Source organism: Oryzias latipes, chromosome 17, assembly GCF_053564925.1.
Source record: "Oryzias latipes strain Hd-rR chromosome 17, Olatipes_Hd-rR_3.1".
Taxonomy (NCBI): Eukaryota; Metazoa; Chordata; class Actinopteri; order Beloniformes; family Adrianichthyidae; genus Oryzias; species Oryzias latipes.
In genome coordinates this window covers 33,112,783-33,138,237 of record NC_136253.1, presented here as the reverse complement: position 1 = coordinate 33,138,237, position 25,455 = coordinate 33,112,783, and the positions used below count along the sequence as shown (strand labels likewise).

The 25,455-nt window shown below is 40.4% G+C and overlaps 1 protein-coding gene, 1 long non-coding RNA gene and 2 other non-coding genes across 11 annotated transcripts in view; 3 read left to right on the top strand and 1 right to left on the bottom strand.

Moving 5' to 3' along the window:
* The window catches only part of mib1 (MIB E3 ubiquitin protein ligase 1), a 54,778-nt gene that overhangs the window by 26,101 nt on the left and 3,222 nt on the right, over window positions 1-25,455 (bottom strand). For all 8 annotated transcript variants that reach the window (XM_011487021.4, XM_011487022.4, XM_020711183.3 and 5 more), the window contains 10 exons: window positions 24,537-24,666; window positions 20,962-21,066; window positions 20,037-20,103; window positions 19,540-19,744; window positions 18,587-18,770; window positions 17,844-17,988; window positions 17,592-17,725; window positions 14,623-14,730; window positions 14,315-14,512; window positions 14,068-14,219 (listed from right to left, as the gene is read on the bottom strand). In XM_011487021.4, coding sequence (XP_011485323.1) covers window positions 14,068-14,219; window positions 14,315-14,512; window positions 14,623-14,730; window positions 17,592-17,725; window positions 17,844-17,988; window positions 18,587-18,770; window positions 19,540-19,744; window positions 20,037-20,103; window positions 20,962-21,066; window positions 24,537-24,666 — 1,428 coding nt within the window. The remainder of the gene's footprint in view (window positions 1-14,067; window positions 14,220-14,314; window positions 14,513-14,622; window positions 14,731-17,591; window positions 17,726-17,843; window positions 17,989-18,586; window positions 18,771-19,539; window positions 19,745-20,036; window positions 20,104-20,961; window positions 21,067-24,536; window positions 24,667-25,455) is intronic.
* LOC144986646 (uncharacterized) lies at window positions 2,800-4,287 on the top strand. The gene is made up of 2 exons (XR_013650479.1): window positions 2,800-2,939; window positions 3,628-4,287. It is a non-coding gene; the product is annotated as an uncharacterized LOC144986646 (long non-coding RNA).
* Window positions 5,349-5,449, top strand: mir1-2 (microRNA mir-1-2). The gene has a single exon (NR_107189.1). It is a non-coding gene; the product is annotated as a microRNA mir-1-2 (primary transcript).
* mir133-1 (microRNA mir-133-1) lies at window positions 8,216-8,322 on the top strand. The gene has a single exon (NR_107188.1). It is a non-coding gene; the product is annotated as a microRNA mir-133-1 (primary transcript).

Genomic DNA, 25,455 nt, shown 5'->3' with positions numbered 1-25,455 from the left:
AAGATGGGAGGGTATCCAGGACATTACATTCGTACAGTATAGATGTGCTCTGCGATGAGACCGACTAATTAAGCAGATTCTTTAGTGGCCGCGCCTCGGGAAAGCTTGAAAAAGACCCTTGAAATTAATGAGAACTCAAAAAGCAGAGAGAGCAATTCAAATACTCCAGTGCCTTAAAGGTAAGCCTGCCGACTAGTCTTCTGATGCTCAACAGCGCTGGACATAAATATAGGCTTGGCAAAAACTCTACTTCCTGTTTTCTAAAAATCAATACACTTTGGTGCATTACTCCTGCTGTTACATACTTGCAAAATGTAGTTAAAAACCCGCTCCGGTCATCTTTTGAGCTATTTTAAAAGCATTCCCAGTCGCCTTTTAATTATAAACATGTCGTTTTTAGCTAAAATAAAAAATAAAAACTGTTGGTTTTAGGCCTGAACAATAAATTGCAAATGTATTGTTATCGCGATATCTGTGCAATATGAATATCACAAAAGACAGCAAAAATTGCAATAAAAGCCTACCCTAAATGTGCTAAAACAATCTAATGGCAGCTTGAAGTATTTAAGAAATCAAATAAATCCTTTTACGTATTTGACCAATCGGATGGAACCCTTTTATGTTAGATGTTCCCCTACTATGTAGACGATAGTCATTTGGAGTATAATTTTTAAACTGTTGCAGTGAAATGGGAATGATGTTTTTGGTTGTTTTGCTATTTGTTCATGTGACGCAAGTTATATCATCATCACAATATTGATCACTAATATCGCGAGCTTTCCTCATATCGTGGAGCCCTAGTTGTGTTCTAAGATAAAGTTTCTGCAGAGAAGTAGTTGTTAGAAATTTACCTCTGAGTGGTGGGCAGGACCATTGCCATGGGGGGGGCGTAAACTGCGTAATTCTCACTCGACCAAAAATTTTGAACAGCTCAAAACTGATTTCATATTAAGACCCGTTGGTCGACGAATATCTGCGAACATTGACGAATGTCGAACTCAATAAACACTGATGAACTACGTATATCACGCATGTATCGCCAAAGACCAACATTTACTGCGTGGAAAATGCCCAAAATGTACGTAGTGGCTTTGTGACATGGCTTTTCCAGCCTCTATACCACACCAGCTTTACATTATCAATGCAAACAAAATAGCGAGCAGGGTTTGCGCTACCCAGCTGTACAGTTTTGAGCCAGATGAGGAAAATGACAAAGTACATGGATCTACTCGTCTACAAGTGGTTGATCAGAATGGAGCAGAGCAAGGAGAATGTGGCCTGACAAGCGTTTTTTTTTTTTCGACATGTGCAACACACGTTCGAACATAATTTTTCCTGATTCACAATGATTTGAATAAAGAAATCCACAGAAATGCAATCTAAAGCTTAATTTTCTAATTATATGTCCTCCATAATGAGAAAAATGAACATGTAAAAACACCAAAAACAAAATATTAATCAGAGCGGTTCTTTAAGTTTAGTGCTAACAAGACAAAAGCTAAAGTGTGAGCTTCAGCTTCATTTGGAAAAAGAGTGACAAAGACTAAAGAGGGTCAGAGGGACGTGGGGGCTGAGTGGGTGCTATCAGAAAGGTAAGGATATATAGCAGCAGATTGAGGGGGGTGATTTTAGGAATATACAAATGTAAGCACAAGAAGACCACTTTATTTGGAGCCACTAAAAATAAAGACAGTAAATGGTAGCAGTGGCTAGCTGGCCTAGCGCTGGTCTCTTCTTCCAGGCTGTTGGAATCGATATGTTGGGATGTGAAGGGGAGGCTTCCCGGAGCAAACAGTTGCTGAGGGGGGTGATACAGAGGGGGGTCTGCACAGGAGAAGATCTGAGTGGAGAGCAATGGGAACTATTTTTTGCACCGCTTGACTAAATATGGTCACGGAGACGGTGAGACAAGACACAGGAGCAGAGTAGCAAAATGGGGGTTGAGGCATGTTTGAAATGCTTGGCTTCCTACAAGCGTTCGGCATAGCATACCTCGAACACAGTGTGAGGCAGAAAGATAGTGTCTGGCCGGTCTCTTGCCCCTGACTTACTGCCACTGTGTTCTTTCTATAGCCTCTGCCCTCAGAAATGCAGCAGCATCTCTATTTCTGGTATAAAGGTGACTCTGTTGCTGCGTGCTTGCTGCATCCATAAAAATGGAGGACAAAAAAACTTACAGATTTAAGATTTCAGCAAAAAAAAAAAAAAAAAAAAAACAACAAAATGATCATATCCTGTTTTACTTCAAAATAAAAATTTACTTCGATGGTTAAGATTCCCTCACTGCAGAGGTTGGGAGACCACTGTTTAATTCAAAAGTGTTTATGATAATAGTGTCTCAGTAAACTTCTTATCTTAACTGCTGTAAAAAAAGTTCTAAAACAAAATATTGCCTTTTGGGATGAAACTGTGCAGCGTGTACGGATGAAATAAGAAAAAGGCAGCGCGAGTGCGCCTTGCATACTTTCTGCCTCCGCCAGCGATCAGGGGCATCCTCCCAGCTTTCTACCTCAAGAAGCACATGACGAAGAGGAGAATACTGCAGATTTTTTTTCCCACCCCTCCTTCCTTTCCCTGCCTCCCATTTTTCTCCAAATGGCAGCTCTTCATGAGAGCTCTACGTCCTCCTCCTGTAAAGGTGTAGGGTGTTGGAGTGGGAAATGTGTGTGTATGCATGCCGCTTCCCCCCCCACCCCACCCCTTCCCATCACCAGCACCATCTCCCCTCCCCAACTCCGGTACTCAATCTGCTCTCCATCTACCCTCCTCCCCCAAATCATAGAAGCTGATTCAGCGAGTCACGCATGCAGCAGGCGCACACGATGGCTGCAGCAGCTGGAGCGCTCTCTAGGTCATTACGGCTCTCTCCTCACTACGGGAAGAACACCAGAATAGGGGAAGAGAGGAGGAGCAGCTCAGAAAAGAAACTGATCTGACAGGTAATATTTGCTCTTCCTTCGCTTTTGGACGAAGTTTACGGCTGACGGGTCTTCGTGTCTTCGTCCTGTCTTTATCTCCCTCTTCTTTGGACTCGATCAGTTTTTTAACTGCATGGTTTGCCTGTAAGTCGCAGAATTAAAGAAGGGACTGGAATGCACCGTTCTGCAGAAGCAGCGTTACTGGGACAGAACTTAACCTGACAAAACCTTTTGGCTTCCTTCTTTTGCTCCAATGAAGGTTTTTTTTTTTTTTAAAGAAGAACAAGTATGGAGAAAAAAAGGATGCAAGAAGAGTTACGGCAGGGAAAAGGGAGGTTGGGGAGTTGCTAAGTTCCACATGGATTTTATCCCAGTTTTTGCACTCTCCTCTATCTCACTCATCTTATTCTTTTCCCCTCCCTCTCATCTTCCTCTCTTGTGTTCCCTTCACTGGCCGAACACGCTGCAGCAGTGGAGCTCTTTGGCTCATTAAGCTTCATGGCTGCAACTCTGCCACTATCTAAAGATGGACTTGTCAACTTAGACCTGCTATGATGTGGAGATATTTCCTCATCCAAAGTCCACCCTCTGCGTCTGATTCCCTTCAAGATGCCGTTGCCAACGTTGCAAAAGGATACTAAAATGATTCGGACTTCTTGCTTTTTTTTAGTACTTAATTTCTCTTTTTGTGTGTTTTTTACCCAACCAGCTGATAATTGGCCAGTGGGGTGTGGTTGGTCACTGCAGTTTACAACTGACGAGAGGCAAATGTGAGAGAATTCAGTCCTATTGAGACCAAGGTGCAGCAGCTACTGGAGCAAAAGGCTGAGGACCAGGGAGATGACGAAGCATTGGAATAATGAACAGCAGGCAGGTCATCCGTCCTGTACTGAAGGAAAAGCGGATTGGCAGCACACAGCTGTCAGAAGTGCATTAACACAGATGTGGGGGAAGGCAGGGGGCATGGGGCAGCAATGGTTGGATGAGAATATGTGTGTCACTGACAGAAACTCACAGCACTTAGGGTAGTAACCCAGTTTTCTTCTCTATCTGGATCCATAATTAACTGCTTTAGAATGAGAAACCATACATGGCACACAATGTTGCAGTACTAACCCCCAGAATCAGAGGAGACACGACAATCACCGGGCTAATTTGCTGGTCCGTGTTCCCAAAACTCCATTCAATAGTGTGTAGGAAGGAATTTCACGCTCACGCTCTCGAACAGCTGTGACATTTCCTAAGCAGGACGTCACACCTTTAGGACCAGACTTATCCACCTCCTCGGTGCTATCTTTGTGCAGGGAACAACTGTCACCTTCAGCTAAACCCTCGCTCATCACCATTCCAAAGCCTCCAAAAGCAAAAACATTGCAGCTTTTCACTTCAACGTGTCTAGTACCTAGCTTGAACCACCTCAATTCAAGCTAATTTCCCAGACGATGTTCTCTTTTTGTACTTCAGACTAATTTCCTTAGCCTGCCAGCTAGCTGAGCATGATCGGAGGCAGAGCTGACTTGTGGAATGTGCTGCTCTGGAGCAAAGATTCATTAGAGACTCGCTGAACAATTCTCGCTACCTTGCAAATAATTATTGATCTGTTCAACCCTCTGAAACACAACAACTGGTTGTAGTTTAGGTTTTACTTGACAAAAAAAAAGGCATGTAAGAAAAAAAGTTAAAAAGAAAAAGTATAAAGGGAGGTGACAGAGAGAAGGGTGGTTGTGATAGTTGTGGCAGTGGATGAGTGGTGGGGTATCGCTGGGACCAATCCACAAGTGCTGAGTGGGCATTAGCGCCTTCATGTGACCTATGGCCTGCCTCTGTGCGTAGAGCCCAAATCCTGCTCACAATAGCTTCCTGTTCAGCTAAATCACACTCTTTGAAACATCAGCAAGCGCTCCAGTTAGGCACCAAGGACCATGCCGACACAAGAGACAAGCGCAGAACAGGTACATGGGAAAGGGAGACGCTGGAAGATAAAACACAAGTCTACCAATGCTGCCAGAAAACTGTTCCTCATCTCTGAAGAGTGAATCCACCTTCGATCCTTTAATGGTCTTCCTTGCTTTTTTTTGTTCTTTTTAATCAACTTTTTTTCTAAAAAAAAAAAAGTTTTTACAGCTTTGAAAAGGGGAGTTGTTTCTTTGCTCTACACCTCCTGAAGGACAGTAGGGGTCACTGGGACAGTTGACTCTGGTATGGACTACAACATCTCTCTTACGTTCAGGGGCGGGGGGACCGACTGCTCAACCTTACATGGCAACCAAAGGAAAAGCCTTGGGTGTTGAACTGAATTTACTCAAAGTCACCTTTCAGTGCAGACTACTACCATACTTGGGAGAGAAAACGACGACGAAGAAGAAAAAAAAAAAAAAGCTCTGCTCATAACTTCCCGACCTTGGCAAAAGGTGAGAAAATTTTGTGACTACAATTACTTCCCTGGGGTACATACTTCTTTATGTACCCATATGAAGATATGAAAGCTATGGAATGTAAAGAAGTATGTATTCTCGGTGAGGTGCGAGTCTTCGTTTTGAGAGGGTAATGTTGGGCAGCCTCAGGCTGTCAGATTAAAAAAAAAAAGGTATAACGGACAGAGTACGGTAAAGGCAAGAGTGTGAATGGTAAGACTCATACATTCGCTATACTGTATCTGGGCAGTCTCACTGCAGCAGTAACTGCTGAGGGGAACTTACTGCTTTCTCAAACAAGCTGACCTGGCCAATAAAAATCTATCGTTAGAGATTTGGAAACAGTTTGGTGGTTAAATATGTAACGTGGCCCAAATTAGTTGTAATCATGTTTTGGTCTTCTCATCTAAGAAATGTGATTTTTAATACACAATTTAAGTGAAACTATGAGCAGCTCTCCTGTGTAAAACCCTGCATGTGAACAGAGGCAGTTTTTCATCATTGGGTGATTTTGCTGCATTACAGCTCTGCTGCAACTTCACATCAACTTCAGTCAGCAAGTTGTGGTACGCATGAGCCTTTTCTAACTATTAATACTATAATCTTTTTCAGCGCTCATGCCACGGGGGGTGGGGGGTGGGGGTCGGATGACTAGGAAGCTAGGCGACTTGAACACAAACTCTAACATTGCTGCTTCACAAGAGGGGGAAATGATTGAGCAGAAGCATGATGCTGAGAAAGCAGAAAAAAAGAAGTAATGAATCTGCTGCCAATGCTGCTGGGGCAGCATCGTGCAGCTAGGTGCCAACGCCGTGTGTTGCCTGTACCCTTAACCAAACTGCTGCACCACATCACCCCCCCCCCCCCCCCCCCCCAGCGCCCCTCCCTTCCTCTGACTCCTTTCCTCATTGTTCATGTTTGCTATGCTTGCCAAATGCTTTGCTGGGCTGCATGGCAGCTAGATTAGACCATCAAAAAACCCACAATGCGGGATCAGGGTCAACTCTGGCCCGTCAGCTGATTCCAATTGTTGTCCGCTTTAAACAAATAAAGACAAAAGAATATGGACATAGGCGGAGAGAGAAATAGGGCAATGGGGGGAGAGGTGGTAGAGGTATTCATATCTAGAGCTTTCACATACACCTCTAAGATTACAGAACAGGTTTATGCTGACTTTAATAAAATGTATACGCTTATAATTCTTTTAACTTAAACATTTCTTCAGTTTCAATCCCAGAATAAAAGTAAACTAGGATTATGGGGGAAAGAAACCTTTATTAAGAAATTACCTAATTGGTGTTTTGGGATTAAATTAATTATTATAGCAACTTTGCAAGAATTTTGTATCAACAAGTTGTTTAAAATGTAAAAATCCCTTTTGTGAAGACTATGTTTAAAAATAATTAAAGTTTTAGAAAAAAACAAGTATGACGACAATTTATATTAAATGCTACTTTTATGAAGTTGTTTTTCAATGTATTTGTAACGTTTCTTGAAGCATAAAAAGTACACTGTTGATAAAACCGATTTAAAAAAAGTTTATTCAAAGTAGGTCAACTATAAAAAAGTAAAAAGTGAAGGTCGCATGTCTTCAAAAACCACATTTTAATTTGCATTTACCATGAAAACGCCAACTCAGCCTAGTCTTTTGCTGGAGTTTTGATGTTTTTCATCATTTGATCGTTTGTTTGTTTTTTTTGGATTAATGTCTCTTCAGAGATGTCAGACGCGTCCAACAGCACTTTATGTTTCACCCAGGTCCCGCAATAGCAGTGACCTCCTATCTGAGTGACAAACACAGCAGATGCTGACATTATCAAATGTTAAGTGCTTGTCATCCCTCATACTTTTGCCCTGTTATGGCCTTTAGATGAGGTGAGTAGCCTGCCCACCTGACTCTGAATGACAGAATGTAAGTGAGCAAGCGTGAATGTGCATGTGTGTGTGTTACAAATAGACCTGTCTCTGGTGTCACATAAGCTGGCCTTATGTTGACCTCTAACTTGTCTACAAGTTGCACCGTCTATCCGTCAGCTGTTGCTGGTCACTCTCAGATCGTAGTCCATGCCTTGGCAGAAAGTATCTGTGGTTATGGATTTCAGCAGTGCAGCAGTGAAATGTGCTTTAATAAAATTAAATAGATAATACCTATAAAACCACTTTTAAAACCTCATAAAACTGTAACTATTATGGATCTTTCTTATAAAGAGAGAAAATCTCTATAGAGATTTGAGAATATGAGGATTATAATCCATTTAAATTCTATACACAAAGCTTTGGTTAGGTTTCAGTATTAAGAGGTTTGTTAAAGTTTGCTGCTATAATCTGGGAGCAGAAAAAGTGATGCCAACAAAGCAGCAAACAAATATTGGACAGAGCTAAACAAATCGATCATTGATGTAAATCTGCAAATTGGGGAATCAGAATACTGGTTTAAGGTTGAGTTTAAAAATGTACTAGAAATAGTTGAAGTATGTGGTTCTGGCTATACAAATGTCTCTTGGTCTTCTCATTGATTTAAGACCGGCGGTGTGATTATAGCTAGGCTCAAAACCCGGAACTGTGTTTTGACGTCAGAATTGTTGTTGAAGGTGAACTGGCACAGATTCTTTTTACAGGAAAAGAAAAATATCAGCAGAAGTGACAGAATGTATGTTTGTGCTGGTTTTGACTGAAGTGCCAAACAACTTGGGAACACAGAAACAATGAAAGTGAGAAACCAAGTGAAAGTAAAAAATGAAGAGAAAGAAAACGTTTAATCATCGGAGACTTGTTGAGAGATGAGTCATTTCTGAAGTCAATAAGTGTCAATAAAATCCAAGATTCTGATATTGAGGAAAACGTTTTGACTTGGTTGATGTTGGAGTCCACTGAGTGCCCCCGCTCTAATCCACAATGCTTTGCTAAAGCTGGTAAAATGGAACCAAATCACCTCTTGAATGGATTTGGTCCCCTTCAACCAGCTGTAGCTATGCTTTGAAATCTACGAGAAAGTTTTGATACGATTTATTATATATGAAGGAAAACTGGCTTCATTTTCAGATAAGGGATGCCATAGCTTTTATCTTTAAACAAATGTAATGCTTGATGCCATATTTATTGCTAAATGTGTCTATTTTTCTGTACAATAAAGAAATAGATTTTTCATTAAGTGTGGTTTGGTGCCTTTTTCTGACGGGACGGACAGACAGAAAGATAGACGGATAGGCAGCTGTTGTGACAAACAAAGAATGCACTTCAGAAACCTAAAAAAAGAGGAATATTACATTGATGACAATAATGATGAATAAAATAAGCAAAAAGCAGGCAACATGTTCAAACACACATAAAAGCTTCTCAATTGCCACTATTATCTTGTTGTGAAGACAAAGTCAAGACAGAAGGAGAAACAAAGTAAATACCTTTATTATAGACAGAAATAAAACAAAAATAACTCATTAAATTGAGATGCCAATAAGGAGCTAGATTAAAAACAACAGCACCAGGAAGAAGTTGACCTACAATCTACCACTTGAGTTAACAAAGACCTCAAAGCTGGTACTCCAGACAGAAACAAATGGAAAAAGGTTTAAGTATTTTCCAGAAATCACCAACATGACCTTTTTTAAAGACAACCATTGACTGTAAATGAGAAGTGAGCCGCGTGTGACGTCACCCATAGAAAATGGTTTCCTTCCGGATACAACCAAATGAAGTTATTGAATTGCCACCATGTTTTTTCGCCATGCACATGCCGCCATGTTGGAGCCAGACATAGTTAGTAAGCAGTGATTGGTCCACATCGGTCTACATTTATCAGCTTTTCTATGGCAACCACTTTCGCCAATCAGGAGCGAGCTTTTTGGAAGACCAAACCCCTACAGGGGTACACACAATAACTGTCAATCAAACGTATCCAATATTTGACACAAGACTGCCTACTTTTATTGATCCATCGGATTGGCCGGTTTATAACTTGAATGACTTGCACTATGGACAAAATATCATGAAAAAATGATGAAAAGCAAGAAGAAAAAAAGAAAGGTTGCAGAGCAAGAATGGTTATTTTGACCAATAGAATGACTGAGTGACAGCTGTTTATTTCTTTACAGAAGTCTATGGGATTTCGGATTCTTGGAACCAGCCGGTACTTCCTGTTTGGAACACCAGGGGCGAGGGGCCATTTAGTCCCATTTTCAGTCAATAATGACAACATTAAATGGCAAACAACAAGGCATAGAACCTTGCCTTGTTAGCAACCTTTTATGTCCACATACTGGAGGAAAGTACAAAAAAAAGTTTAAATTATCCCTTTTTTTTTTTTACTTCACATGACAATACATGCGTATATCCATCTATTTAATTGTTTGTCAAAGTTACAAGACGTCTCTGCAACTTTTTACTACTATCCTGTCAAAGACCACCATCTCTGAGGAGATCTACTGCACCTTTATGAATTAATGCTGCAAAGAAGAGAAGCATCTCTAAAGGCATATGTGTAAGTTCACTTCAGTAGTCAGAAGGCTTACTTATTAAAACAGGCAGTGAGTGTAAAAGAATATCTCCTAAAGTCCAACACTAAAACTTCCCGGCCGCCTCCTACTCAGCTCCACCGCCCGGATGCTCCTCCAGCTGGAAGAGATGAGCCCCGAGTGATTTGAGGGACTGACTGGTTGAATCATAGAGGATGACAATGGGAAACAGTTTCCCATATTCTCTTGCTAATCCTATTGTTTCCTAGTTATTCTGCTAAACTCTTTCTACTTAGAAGGATCTTCTAATTTTGCACTTAATTATTTTAAACCACCTAAACAACATGTAATTTATTTGATTCATTAACCCTTGTGAGGCACTAAATTCAATGTTTAACAGAGACAAATCTAATTGTGCCTTGGTGCAAGCTACGTTTTTTCTAAATTATTGGATGGTTGTATTTAAAACAAATGGTCTAACCCTAAAAGAATAGACCTGTGTCAATCAAAAAATGTATGCAAACAGTTGAGAAACTTCAATCTGTCATTTTTAAATATAAAAATGCCACTTTTACACTATTTTAGAAAACAAAGTAGATGTTTTAGGACAACTTTATGAATTTAAAGCAAACATCTGGCTTATTATTATTTCATGTATGTAAAAAGTGATTTGTGGGGAGCAAATATCACCAGAAAGATCCACATTACAGGGTACAGTCAGCCGCTGCCGAGTTTGTTTAGACGCCGTTTATGAGTCATGGGCTATTAATCGTATTGTTTACAGTTCTCTAAACAGCCCAAGGGAAAGACAGAGGGATAGGCCAGGCTCCCCTTGCAGGCTAAGGCTCTGATAAAAGCGCAAGGAGAATAAACAATGTGGATGATAAACAAGAATATACTTTCAAAAGCACATCAACGCTGGTGCAACGACCAGCTACAATTTACCAACAACTGAAAAATGCCTAAACTTGGTATGATGTGTGGGGAAAAGTATTTGTAAATGGTAATTTACTTCTCTACCTTTCTCCAAACTCTCCAAATTCTGAAGTTTCCAATGTTTTATCTTAGCCGACAAGGTTCTTTCAACACATATATCTCAAGCTAATTCTCCAACTTGGTAACGCCAACCCACGCTCTGAAACAACCAGACACGTTGCACACAAAACAGGAATTTAACCCAAAATATCTGCATTTTATCCTAGATTGATAAGTAAAGTCGGAAAGCCAGAGATAATCTGCCTTTACCCTCTTTAGTAGGGAAGTTGTAGATGGAAATAGTGTTTCTAATTTGGCTATACAGTGTTGTAAACTAAAAAAAAAAAAAACAACTTCTGTACCAAGAAAAAACATTTTAAATCTGCTTTTACGCTGTTGGGCTTTATAATATTCCTTTAAAGAAAAAGAACAAGCTTTTTTTTATGATAGAAAGTCGTTTCAGCACTAAATCAAAGCCGGGGAGAAGCTGGGGAGAGATTTGAGGGCTTCAGAACTTCTGGACACTCTCCCTGATATTACAGGAGCTCAAGCCTGAAATAAAAGTAAATGGCCAGACTTGAGATGGGGACATATATCTTTGTTTCTCTGGAAGTGAGGGAACAAAGAATGACCATAGAGTATTTCATAAATTCAGTCCTCTTTGCTAGTAAATCTGTGGACGGTAATTTCATTTTCAACATGTATTCTGGACTTTCTAAATTGAAATCTTTCCCCATTAGTCACTCAATATTTTTTATTTTATGTCGTCTCTCCATTACAAAAAGTTGAAAACTTTTTTTCTGGTTTAACTGCCATGTTGTGATTTGAAATAACGTTTTCAGACACGCTAATATTATTCTTCAAACAAATTTGATGAGAATACAATAAATAAACAGAAAAGCTTCAGTGTTTGGTCCATATTTAGATTAAGTGGATTAAATGGATTAATTTATGGTTTATGTTACATTGTCCTACTTAGTAAATTCTCCAGTGAGTCATTTATTCAGTAGAAAGGTCCATTATCATCATAAACAACATATTTCAAATTTTAATCATTTCCTGGGAAGATCTTCTGGAAAACCGAAATGATTACTTTAAGAAAATAAATGAGTGCAAATAATTGTTACAAAAAGCTAAAGATGGAAATTTTGAATTAATCTTTATCTACAGTACAAAATATACAATGTTTTGTGTCTAAATTCAATTTAAGTTTGTGTCTAAATTCACCCTACATTTCCTTTTATAATTATTTAATGATTTATTACTTATGTATTATTTATTGTTCGTAACCCTGGAATAAAAATATGAAAAAGTGGAATAAAAATTCATGTTTTAATATTCTTAAACATAACTGTCAATCTAACTGACAAACACAAATCTGAATATGATTAAATAAATACCTACTTTATCCAGATAGTAAACACCAGAACACACTAGTCCAAATATCTAGCTAAATGTAAACACTTAAAAGGTAGAAGCCATGTTTTATTTTTAAAAGAAAGTGACTATAAGCATGTAACATTCAAAATTAGTGCAGCCAATGCTGAACTTTTTTCTTGGCCGCACGGACCCAGAGGAAGGGTTAAGGTTAGGATTACGGTTACGGTTGGGGTTAATGCACCACATGGGTCCTGGGTGCGGCTGTGTCTGCAGCTCCTTGCACTCCCAGAAGGATGGATCAAATGCGGAGAATACATTTTACACACTTATAGGTGCGTGACAGCTAACAGGACTTCAACTTCAGGCTTCACTTAAAATACGCGCGGCCAACAGCAAAATCCAGGACGCATTTAAAAGACGTGCGGGCAATGCAGCAGTACGCTCACATATATACGGTAGTTACGCATGAGGTGAAGAGGCCTTTGAAAGGAAATAACAATTAGACTAGACACAAAATGCCAATGCCCAAAGATGTATGAAGCCTTTACTATGCTGAGCAGCTTATAAAGAAATCCCACTTTTAAAGCTGTTGTGTCACTAAACAAAAAAGTTAACACAGATGAGGAGCCCTACCAGACACAGCTGAGTTACAGATATGAGACAAAACAAGCCCACAAACTTCTGGTCAGAAACAGAAGCAACCAAAGACGAGACAAACTGCAGCCACACAGAGCAGCTTCCGGGTGGAGCAAATGGTAGGAAACAAAAAATGACTCGAAGCAAAACAGGTCAACATATTATTAGACTATCATTTGTCTGACAGATGGTGGCCTTCCATGCTAATGATCTCACATTAAATAAGCAAAACCTTTATTTTTTTCAGTGTGAGAAGGTTTGTTGGAATCAACATTTAAGTTGAACCTTTGGCATTAGCTGACCAATTACGATAAAAGTTCAATTTTCTTAAACATAATTCACATCAACCCCAATGTGTTTTTACAGCAATTCAAAACCTCTGCAGCTCTTTTTCAGAACAGTTAAATCTACAGACTGAAGCTAAACTGTCATATAGTTTAGAACTATAGATAAGCCAACTTCTTCCATTTTCAGGAAGGACGACTAAAAGACAGAACAGCTTCAAATGAACACTAGCGTTTGCAATCATCCAGTTGTAAAGAGAATCTGACAGTGTGAACTGTTTGGATGTGAAATTCTGTGTGTATGCCAAATATATTTAGCTAATTTAAAAAGTGCTGTAAAATTTATTTAAAAAATGAATGACTGAAAAATGATGGGAAAAAAAACCCAAACGTTTATCTGTTTACAATCTACTACAACATTTGGTTTTGGAAAGGAGTTGTATGCAAACACAAAAGGTTATTTTTATATTTGACGTGTTCTGCTATAAATGCAAAACATCGAACCAAATCCAAACTTTAACCTGCCAGAAAGGTGCGACCGCTAACAGGCTAAGCCAGGGGTGGGCCAACTTCGACCCGGGGGCCATATGCGGTCCCTTAAACTATTTTATCTGGCCCGCCAAACTGGAATAATTCCCATTAATGCTTTATTTTCTCTGTAATAATAGTGGACTACAAATACATGTTTGGGTACAGAAAGATATTCTGAATTCATGTGGTGTTGGAAGATTTTGCTGATGTTCGTGTGAGTTTTCTAAAGTCGCACAGTCATTTTTCCAATCGCAGCATTTCTCTAAGTTTGCGTTTTTACCTGAAGGACATCAACCCAATGGTGTGCAATTGGTGGTAAAATGAGAAATAAGGTCACAGTTTTGAAATAAAAGCTCTTAAATGGAAAACATCACACAGATCTGCTTCTGATCCGGCCCTTCTGACAAATTTAGGAACCCTCTGTGGCCCACAAGTCACAAAGTTTGCCCACCCCTGGCCTAGGCAAAGAGCCACGTACCTGGGGTTCCCACGTAGCGCGGCATGATGCAGGGCATTGAACCCGTTATTGTTGGTGATGGTGACGTCTGCACCGGCTTCCAGCAGAACTGACAACATGTCGTCTCTCTTCTTGCTAATGGCATCGTGCAGCGGTGTGTCACCCTCCGAATCCTAAAGCGGAAGATGATGTGTTGTTACTAAACAAATTGGCATAGTTTTCTTACCGGTTCAAAAAAATCAGATAAAATAATCAAAGAGATTGTCACCTGAAGACTGGGGTGGCAGCCAAAATCCAACAAGGTTTTAACCACCTGCAGGTGGCCCTTATTGACAGCTATGTGTAATGGAGTCTGTCTCCGCTTGTTCCTCGCATTCAAGTCAGCGCCACCTCGCTGTAGAACCTCGATGACAGAGCCCTCATCGCCAAAAGCTGCGTGGTGCACAGCTCTGTCGCCATCTTTGTCCTTAAATGGAGACGGAGCAGAAATAGACGTCATTATTGACCCTTTAGGTGGTTTGAACACGTTTTGTGGGCACAGACAAAGAGCAGAAATGAAAAATGAGTTGTAGTAACCTCAGCTTCGAGGTCCACGTTGTGTTTAAGGAGGAGTTTCAGGACGTCCACATGACCATTCTGACTTGCTGCCTGCATAGCAGTGTGTCCAGCACACTGTCCATTCACCTAAAAAAAAAAAAAGAGCAGAACACAAGAAAGCATCAGAATCCGGCCTTTGTGATCCTAGATTCTAAGCAGATGAGACACCGTTGAGGGCTTGTGTTATTGTGCATAGATCTGCATGCATGACAGAACCCGGACATTTCATCACCAACTGCAGCGCTGCAAAAACGGAAGGTATAAATATTCATGTAAAGTCCTTTGGGAGTCTCACGACGTCTCTTGTCCTGGAAGCCAGATCACTTGGCCAGACTCCGCGTGTTCGGCTTTGAGCAAACAATTCCGCTGAAAGGCAGCAGGGCGAGCGGCCAGCATCCGCCAGAGACACACCCACATTCATTCACCTTCCTGCTATGACTGGAGACAATATTGCAGATCCCTCATCTATTCCAGGCACCAGTTTCCGCGCTGTGGCCTGCATTATAACATAGAGTAAAACCACACCGGGTATGAGTTCTCCATTTCAGCTGAGAGCAAATCAGGATCTGTGTTGCAGTGCACAGAAGTGTTCCCTGGTGCCTCCTCTGGGCCCAGCCTTAATGTCTTTCAGATTGAAGGGTGCATGGGTGGGAGGATCTCTGACACCTATTCTGGAAGACTTTCGGCCAATTCGATAGACTGAGAGAAAGCAGAGAGTGGCTGGTTGTATCAGCTCCACTTAAATATGTATTCTTGTCGAATGCCTAATATTCTAATGCTTCAGCCACAACTGCCCTTATAGTAGGACACGGGCTGTCTGCGGGCAAAAAAACAGGCAAACCTGTACGTAGAACGCAGGTGGCTCGCACGAAATTTTAAGACAGTGGACTGCTCGGAGAACCCATAGAGAGAAAATGTTCATGCGTATCATTTTCCAGGGGCAAGCTGGTCGCAGTAAACGCTCAACACATAAGGGTAAGTCAGGGTGAAGTGGCTGAGATGCAAGCAAGTCGTAAAGATTTTTCCTTTTTTTTTTTACCCCCCAAAATCTGCACACTGTGCAAGGAGGCTGTGAGTGTTCATGTGAAACGGGCGCTCCTTGAAAGCCGTGCAGCCTGACTGCTAGAATTTAGGAAATTGGATCATCAGAGTGTGGTTTGTGTGACCCACAGACACTTACAAATCACATGCACACCCTGTGAGTGCAGCATTTGGTCGCGGTCAGTACGGAACACGTACTTGCACCTTATGGGCAACGTACGAAAGCGCCAGTACATCGTAACTGTGAGTGATTACTTTCCACACTTGTCACACTTAAAAGCCTTTTTTTGTTTTTTTAATGTAGTGCGCCTTACAATCTGGAGCACCTAATACATGGATTGCCATATTTATTTAGAGTATAAATTGCTGCTGTTTGAATAGTTTTATTTTTAATAATTAGGCTCATTTGTTTGTTATTTTCCTACTAACAATCGCTAGAGGGCGCTGTAAATCACTATTTGCTGCTGACAGATGAAGAAGCTCAGTCTTGCTCCTGATTTGGCGGAGTTGTTCAAAAGCGACACAGACATAGACTTGAACAGATTTAGTGATCTGAAGTGATAGAAAGAGTTAAGTTGACTTGTTAAGAGTGTTCTTTATGCTATGGTTATCTGAATATTTCTTCATATGTTGTGCTAGACATACAGTTCCAGCAGTGAAGCGTGCATATATTCAGTGTATTATTGCTATCTATTTGGAAAACATGATTGAAATGACCGCTCTTGGTTTAGTATTATATTAAATTTCTCCCAAAAGTGCGACTTATATATGACTTTTCTTCTTTATTATGCTTTTTTTTTTTTACTTATACTCCAGAACGTCTCATAGTCTGAAATATAAAGTCATTCTGACTGTGTTTACTTATGCCAAAGTGATTTTGAGAAGTACTTGGCGCTCTGTCAAAATGTCCGACTGTTTTTGTACGAGTTGCAAACAGTTACAGGTACTGTGAATAGAATACTTCATCGCAGCTAACATTGAGCGTGTTGCAAGCAAGAATTGACTGACGGATGGAGTTATCCCCCGAAACTAATAATAATAATGGATTGGATTTATCTGCGCTTTTCAAGACACTCAAAGCGCTTACAGTGTGTCCATTATTCATTCACTCCTCATTCATACTTGGTGACGGTAAGCTACGGTTGTAGCCACAGCTGCCCTGGGGCAGACTGACAGAGGCGTGGCTGCCATTTCGCGCCTACGGCCCCTCTGACCATCACCGGGAGCATTCATGCTCATTCACACACCAGTGGAGCCACACTGGAGGCAAGGAGGGTGAAGTGTCTTGCCCAAGGACAGAACAACACTTGGTTGGTGGGAGCGGGGATCGAACCGCCAACCCTTCGGTTATTGGACGACCTGCTCAACCACCTGAGCCACTGTCGCCCTATGATGTGACGCGGTGTGCTAAAGCTATAGCCATGGTGTTTACGCTGGGTTAGGGTTTACTTCTGTTTACTAGTTCATGTCCGCCACATACAGTTGGTGTGAGAAGTCAAAGTTGTGCAAATTTCATGAATCCTGCCCCCAGCCCCCATTTTTTTTTTTTTTTAAACAGCTCGATCCCGATATATAAAAGACATGTTGCCGGGCACAAACATCATTTATTGATTTCTCCTCCATAGTCAATTTTTAAACGGTTGGCTCTTCCGTGAATTAAAAAGGGACTCCATCCACACATCACAACTAAATCCAAGTCCCTGATTGGTCAAAGTACGACCTGGTTTAACCTGCAACGTCCGTTCCAAAGTCGTAGAGTTGTACGTGGAGCCTGAAAACGATCGTAAGAATTAGCTTAGCCACACGTGAACGCTAGACTCTTTGAACGCAGAAGCACGTTGCTGAAGCCGGTGTGAACGTAGCCTAGGGCATAAGTTGTGACCAGCAGCTCCTTCTAGAAAACTTACGTCCACATCTGGTCTCTTAAGAATGTCTTCCACTTTGGCCAGGTCTCCGTTGGCTGCTGCCTTGACCAGCTCCTCGTTGATGTCTCCAGACTCTTGTGTCTCAAACAATTTCTTCAATAACTGGGACAGGCGCTCTGGGAAAACAAGGGTTCAACACAAAGATTGATTATATATAGGTGCCAGAAAAACAGGAGCAATGAGAGGAAATGAAAAGGCACTCTCTGTGTGTCAGCAATGCATGGGCACACTTACCTCCAGAGGCATTGCTGACAGCAGAGCCAGAGGGAGCAATCTTTGTAACGGCAGCCGGGTTGTATGTCCAAGAAGTCCCACAAACTTCCACCTTCAGGTCACTGTCAGAGTAGATCTGCTGCACACGGCCTACTTTGCCCAGGGTCTGTTTATAATGTTGGAGAAAACTCATTAGAGTATGAAGGCATGTTGTCTTTAGGCTATGCTGGAATGACTTGTGTAACCAAGTTAGTTGGTGGCACAAGATAAATGGGAAAACTACTGCGAGACAGAAATGTTCAACTGCTCAGATGATTTGGTGGCAGAGAACGGATGTATGAGAGATTCTCAGTCTGAAACTGTTTCTTACAGGCATTTAAAGAAAAAAGATAAAGCATAATAAAGAATCATATCATCTCAGTTCTAGTGGTCTCAGAACTCAGGCTCTCTGAGTTCAGCAGAGTCTGTCCTCCAGCATGTTCAATAAGAGGGACAAATAGAGTAAAAAAAAGCAGTAATAGTTAGTGATCAAAGCTGCAATCCATCTCTATGATTTTAAGCTGTCAGGAGCAGCAGGCTGAGGAGCAGAAAACTGGCATTTTATGGTTTGTACCAAACTAAAACTTAGCAGGAAATAAGGTCATAATGATTTTATAAACAGTTTGTTTATATTTTACGATCATAAATTCCACTTCTATTATTTTATGTACACATTTTGCATTTTACAGCTAAACGGCGTGTTTTATTTTTCAAAAGACACTTACAGGAAGCATCGCCTCCGCCCACTCGCCGTGGCCTCTTTGCAGCAGCTTAATACGGTCAATGTCGTAGCATATCTGGACCAGGTCTCCCACGTGGAACTGGGAACTTCCTCCCTCTGCACCGGCTGCTACCTCACCACTGCGCACGACGTTGGCCTTTGTCAGCACTGCTGGATTAAAAGTCCATCTGAAGAGGGAGAAATGTAATGTTGGACGCACGCAGAACAGGTTAGGCGACTCAAACTCTCACTGAAAAGACAAATTATACAGGACGGATCTGGAGAAAATTATTTATTTAGAGGATCATAAAGGTAAAAGAAGATGATGGATGACATTGTGGGAGGATTCTCAAACGTCTATGTTTTACACAAAATAACCAATTATGAGGTTTAAAAATAAAACACGTTTTTTACATGAACATATTTAAGTAAAAGATACTCTTTTAAAACCCAAAATCTGTAAATCTCAAAAATAATTGTTTGAGAGCTTCATCAGAATTGCAGGCGGGACTGTTGGGGTAAGCCTGCGCTAATTTATCGTCGTCCCTTTGTTAACAATAACTCTTGCTACCTTACAGCGCCTCACAATGCCATGCTAACATTAGCGAAGCCACAAAAATGGCGAGCAATACCACAGCTATCCAGCCGTACAGTTTGAAGCCAGATGTCAGTTCGGATGAGGAAAACAAAGACGCTGATGATCTATTTGTCTGCAAGTGGATGCATCCGAATGGAGCGAAGCAGAGAGCTTGTGGCTTTAACTAAAAGCTTTTTCAATTAGCATGTTTTCGTCTACTCCTAATTCCCCACGATTTCAATAAAGACAAAATTAATAACGCAGTTTGTATCCTAATTTTCTTTATATATGTCCCCCATCATGGGAAATAATACTACAAGAAGATGTTAAAAACATCAAAAACACCATTTTCCTTGGAGGGGGTCTCTAAAGGTACTGACCTGTTCCCACTGGGGTACTGAACTACGATATCATGGTCCTCGTCAATCCCGCACACGGTGCCTGTGGTGGTGAGGGTTTCAAACATGCCATCAGTCCAGCCCCCGTGGCCATGTTGAAGAGACTGAACGATCTCCAGATCAAGATCAATGTTGACCAAGTCTCCAATCTGAAGACCACCTGGATTTCTGTTCCCATTCTGTTCACCTAAAAAATAGGAAATTTGAAACTGATGAACACAATTGTTTACATCAAAACTGCAAACAACTCCATAACAGTCCTATTTTTTAAGTTTTGAATAAGTAGAGCAATGAAATGATAGAACCTGAGGATCTCTAATGCTTTGGTAGCGAGGTAAAACCAGTACTGACATCTAGTGGACAAACAGGCTTACTGACAAGAACATTTCCCCTAATGCCCTTGAATTCACTGCACCAAAACAGGAGGTGAAAGAGCTGTTTGAGTAGCATCAGTGGACACAATTCATTGAGAGACCTACCCAAAACAGGACAGTGATCCCTGTAAAACGAGCCTCCTTTGGCATCCTGGACACACTTCAGGTCCGACTGAGAGTCACAGGAAAAAGAGGAGAGTTGATTAGGTAATTAGCCGAGTGTGAATCCACTGATGTTCATGAATAATGAGGAACGGATTATTGGACCAGCGAAGCTGCAGAGGCACGTGTGTGTGTCCTGAAGAAAAGGAAAAGCAACACAAAAAGTTCCGTTTACTGTGACTCGTTTGCAGCCTCTGAGGCAAAGGTAGAGGGCAGGAATGATTACAAGGTGATGCAACAGAAAAATACCAACAACTACAAGTCTTGACAAATTATATTAGGGCCAAGCAACTGCGCATACATGATAATTAAATATATATTTAAAGTTCCTAATGCGGCCTTTGGACATCTAGGAATCTGCATGTTTTATGAAAGAAAAGATCAAAATAAAGATGGGAGGTCCACTGATTTCTGTGCGACACAGGCAGATGCCACATATCCTGCTTTCTGCATATTTCAATGACAAAGGACAAATCTGTTGCGGAGCTGAGAAACCTGATTGGTCAATTTTGCAAAAAGACAAAGCGGTCTTGGCCAATGAAGAAAAGCCTTTTCATCTGGGACACGTGTGTCACAGAGCCCACTCCAACCCCAAGAGAGTATTCCCCTTCTCTACCGCTGACCTCCTTGTTCACTCGCTCCCCTTTGAAAGCAGACGGAGCAGATTGCTTTTATCATGCAGATATCTTATCCTTCCAGCTGCCTGCCGAATGGCGGCTTACACACGCTGGCTGCGTGGCTCTGACAAAAGCCCTGGCAGCTAAAGAAAGGGCCTCAGACACAAAAGCCACCAGACAGCGTAGTTTTCTTTTTCTTTTTTTAGAGACGATCTGTGTAAATGAAAAAGCGTGACCAGAAGTTTCCTTACCATTCCCTCAAAGCCAACTCTGTACAGGTTTTTGGCCCCATTGTCCCAAAGGACATAGGCAGCACTGTGGGGGCTGGCTGCACTCCAGTCCTGGATCTCTGTCACCTGTGAAGGAGGAGAGATGAAAAAGCAGATGAAGATATCACAGGACGTCTTGTGTTCTAATCACAGCTGGACGCAAAAACATTTACTGAGATATTTATGGGGGGGTAAAACGGACTTTTTCCACCAGTATTTAACCAAAATCTGTTACCGGAAACATGTCACTCACGAGCCAATTAAAGTTTCTAGACAAAAATGACACAAACTGTTGCTACAAAACACAAACAGGAAATATTTGCTTTTCCAAATTTAGGACAATTCCAGATCTGTAACCTAGTTTGAACTTGTTCCAGGGGCAATGAAAACCCAGAAAACCCTCTTGCATCGACATGCTGCATGCCATGTGTCTGAGCAAGACCCCAATTATTCCACGTTAACTCCCCGTCTGAGATCTCTGCTCTCCAGAAGAGTTGCAACCACAACCTTTAAATGTGACACCGCTACATACACACTTGCATAGCTGTACAAGACAAGTCGTTTCAAAAAAGTCAACACCACACTGACGGGTGGAGAAGGAAGAAGACACATTTAGAGACGAGTCTGAACTGCGTTGTAACTCTGAGGTTACAGACAGTCATTGACTGAATCTGAGAACTGGACTGAGCGAGTGATGTCACCCATAGAAAATGGTTTCCTTCTGGCTTCAGCCAAATGAAGTTAATTCCGTCGGCTTTTTTTTCTTCGCAATATGGATGTCGCCACATTGGAGCCAGACGTAGTCAGTAAGCAGCGATTGGTCCGAGTCAGTGTGAGTCAAAGTAGGCTCCACCTACTTTTAACGAGGCATCTGATTTGCCAGTTTATAACTTAAATACCTTGACCTACAGAATAAATCCCATGAAAATAAAGGAGGATTATCAAGAAGGTGTTAAAAATGGTATCAGAGCAAGAATGGTTATTCTGACCAATAGAATGACTGAGTAACAGCTGTTTATTTCTCTATAGAAGGGATTTTGGCTTCTTGGAACCAGCGGCCACTTCCTGTTTGGAAGGGGAACGGATCTTTCAGTCCAGTTCTCATTTACAGTCAATAGTTAAAGTTTATAGTGTTCCCTAATGGGGTTCACCTTTCAAAGTCTCGCTTTTACGCAGATGTACTTTTGTGCAAATCTGCACGCTTTTTAAAAACATTTTTTACAGTGCATTGTGTTCTGAATTCTGAGTGGCTGCAGACTATTGTCAATCAATCTCCTCCTATACAGAATACATTCAGTTTGCCAAAATTACATAAATCTCCAATCGTGATCAGGTGTTTGCCTTCATTCTATAACACTGGGTGTATTTTTCTATGAAGGTTTTTGAACTTTGAGAGTTTAAACCAGAGAGGAAAGTGAAAAAATCTTCATGTCTGTATGAAAAAAGTGTTTCAAGTGTGTAGCAAGGAGTGTAACAGCGTTAAACATCTGTAATAATTGTAAAAAGCATTTCAATGACATTTTAATGAAACTTCAGCAAATGTGTTGCTTTGTGAAAGGACTATATTTCTATATTGTTACAGCCAGGCTAACACAAACAGTTGTGTGGTTTCCAACAGCAAAATATCACAGTTACAAAGAAGGTAGTGGTGCACCATGATCAGTAAAGATGCACGAAAAGAAGGAATATGAACTGACTTTTCCCATCATTTAAGTCTATAATAACAATATGAAAGCTAATATAGAAACACTATGAGTGTGCTTTCTTGCTGCTAAAAAAAACACATCATTTAGCAGCAAGAAAGGTAAATATTTATTTTCCTTGTAGGAATAAAAAACCTATAAACTGTCTAATAAATTGAAAATCCTCTCAAAAATTAGTTTAAAATGTCCACTTGGTTCCATTAAAAGGAAGCAGATGGTTTTTAATCAGAATTATGTCAAAAAAAGGATCACAGTGGTGTAAATGTAATCTTTAATTAAAGATTGTGCCTTGAGTAAATACAGAAATCAAACCTAATTTCTTTAAAAGCACTTTCTGAGCAAAGTGATTAACATGCCTAAGGACATGATATTTATGTCAACGTAAAACACCAGCTCAGCTGTAATATACGTTTTTTTTTCCTTTACAGCATCATAAAACAGTAATGAGATCTGTCCTAAGGGGACGTCACAAAATAAAGTATTAAACTGCCCCCAGGGGGTATTAAAGACCCACTCCGTGTTGTGTCTTTGCTGTTTTTTAACATGTACTTGTGGTAGTTTTTTCTGACAGAGGACATATGGAAAGAAAATTCAGCTTAAAATTGCATTTCTGAGTATTTTTTTATTTAAATGTTAAAAAACGGGAGCAGATGAGAAAATGCTGTTGGAAAAGAGCGTCTTTGTGATGTAAAAAAATACGCATTACAACAGGTGTAATAGAATTGTTGCCAAAAGAAAATCGCATGATTATTTTCTACGTGATGTTGAGTTTAACAGAAAGAGACCAGATTTTTTTTCTTCCCTGCTTAAACCCGCTGCTCTGAGCTCTGAGCAACGGGTTGCTCCACACCAACAGTCCCACCTATAACTCACAGCTGAATTTGTTATGAACCACTGTCGCTCTGGAGAAACTATAGGCTTGAAAATGAAAGAGTTTTTTTAAGATTTTGGCTAAAAGCCAAAAAAAAACAATCCTAATAAAAAAACTGGGAACTCTTTTACAACCGATCAGGAATGATCAGTGTTATGTGAAATACAAACACGTCTTTGCATTAACACAATAAAAGCAGAGGGTAAAATAACCCAGGACTTTGTTAAGCCTGTGCAAGTGAAAAACAAAAAAAATAAAACTTCAAAAAAATTTGATTAAAGAGAAATTTCCTCAGATGGAAACCGATCAGGTCAAATACCATTTTAAATTACTGAATTTAGTTATAGAGAAAAATTGAATATTTTATTAAATCTAAAACAGCTAAAAAAAACAAAGATGCAGTATTGTATTATATTTACATACAACACGTTTGGCACATAATGTTATGTAATCAGACTAGCTTGAACTCTACACCTCTGTAGTTAACTGAGGCCGTTTTAAATGTGTCATAAAAACTGGACTTTTGTGCCTCCCAAAGTCTATTAATCTTTGGTTTATAAGAAACCTTTCTTATGGTTGGTCAGGTTTCTTCCTTTTGCAACAAAACAACGGTTTTTGACAAAAAAAACCTTCTGATAATATTTCAGCAAGTCTGCTCTTAATAAAAAACAGACTACCCCTGATCTGCAACAACAACTATGCAATCATGCAAAAGAAATGTCATTCATCTTTCCCTGCTATTGATTTCTACATATAATAGGGTTTCATATGCAGTATGCAGTAAATATTCAACCAAACAATTTAGAAAACCAAAAAGTAAGGACGTTTTTCTTCAATCTTTAAAAGTCTGCCAAACAGCAAATCATTTGAAATCACCCATTTCACTGGGTGTGAGTATCTGCTAGGTCATATTGACTTCAGTTTCTGGGTTTATTTTCTAGTTTTAGAATAAGAAAACCAGCTTCTATCCTAGCTTTTCTTACCTTTCCTCTCCTTCCATTGCCTCCATCCTGGTCTTCCCACTGCCAGTCCACTCCTCTCACCACCCGGCCTCCAGGAAAGATCCCTCTGGCTGTGATCTTCTTTGACTTCCGACGCGACTCCAGAAGAACTCTGACAATTACAAAAGTACAAACACTTACAAAGGTTTATCCCACATATGAAGGTGCAAACATACATTCAATTTACATTTATAAGCACATTTACTTTACAAAAAAAACCCAACAACACAGAAATTGACGCCACATTAATGTAATTTCCTTTATACTGTCATACTAAGCATATTAGGAGAAAAGACGGTGTAAAAAACAGATTAGCGCTGCTGGCTAAAGCACAAACCTACATCTTAAGCACAAGTCTGAATAGTTACCAAATGTATAAAACATTTAGGGAGATATGAGCAGCGTGAGCCTTTGTAGACAAAGCAGCTGGACAGTGCTGGTCAAAGCAGGGCACACAGCCTGCAGCCTGCAGCCTGCAGCCACTCCCTCTTCAGCAGTTAGACAAAGATTAGAATGGGGTGAAACAAAACACTTAATAAAAGGGGAGGGGGGGTCGTGCTTTATGCTGTGTCTGACCTGGGGTAAGAGGAGTCAAATTCAACTGAAAACCTGCTGTTAGGCATGACCCCCCCCCAAAAAAACCCATAATATTTTACCAATAAATGGCTAAAATAGAAAAGCTAAAATGACAGAAAAGGCCCTCAGAAGTCCCCAACACTTTGACCTCCCAGTTAACCTAATCTCCATATGGGAGAATAAAAAGCTCTGGTGGTTAAGCTGTCTAAAAAAAGAAAAAAAAGAAAAACAAATTGGTAAAACTCAACAATGTTTTTGTTCACTCAAATTAAACGTGTTTACGGAAAGCAGTGACACAATAAAAGAGTAAAAATCAAAGCTACTT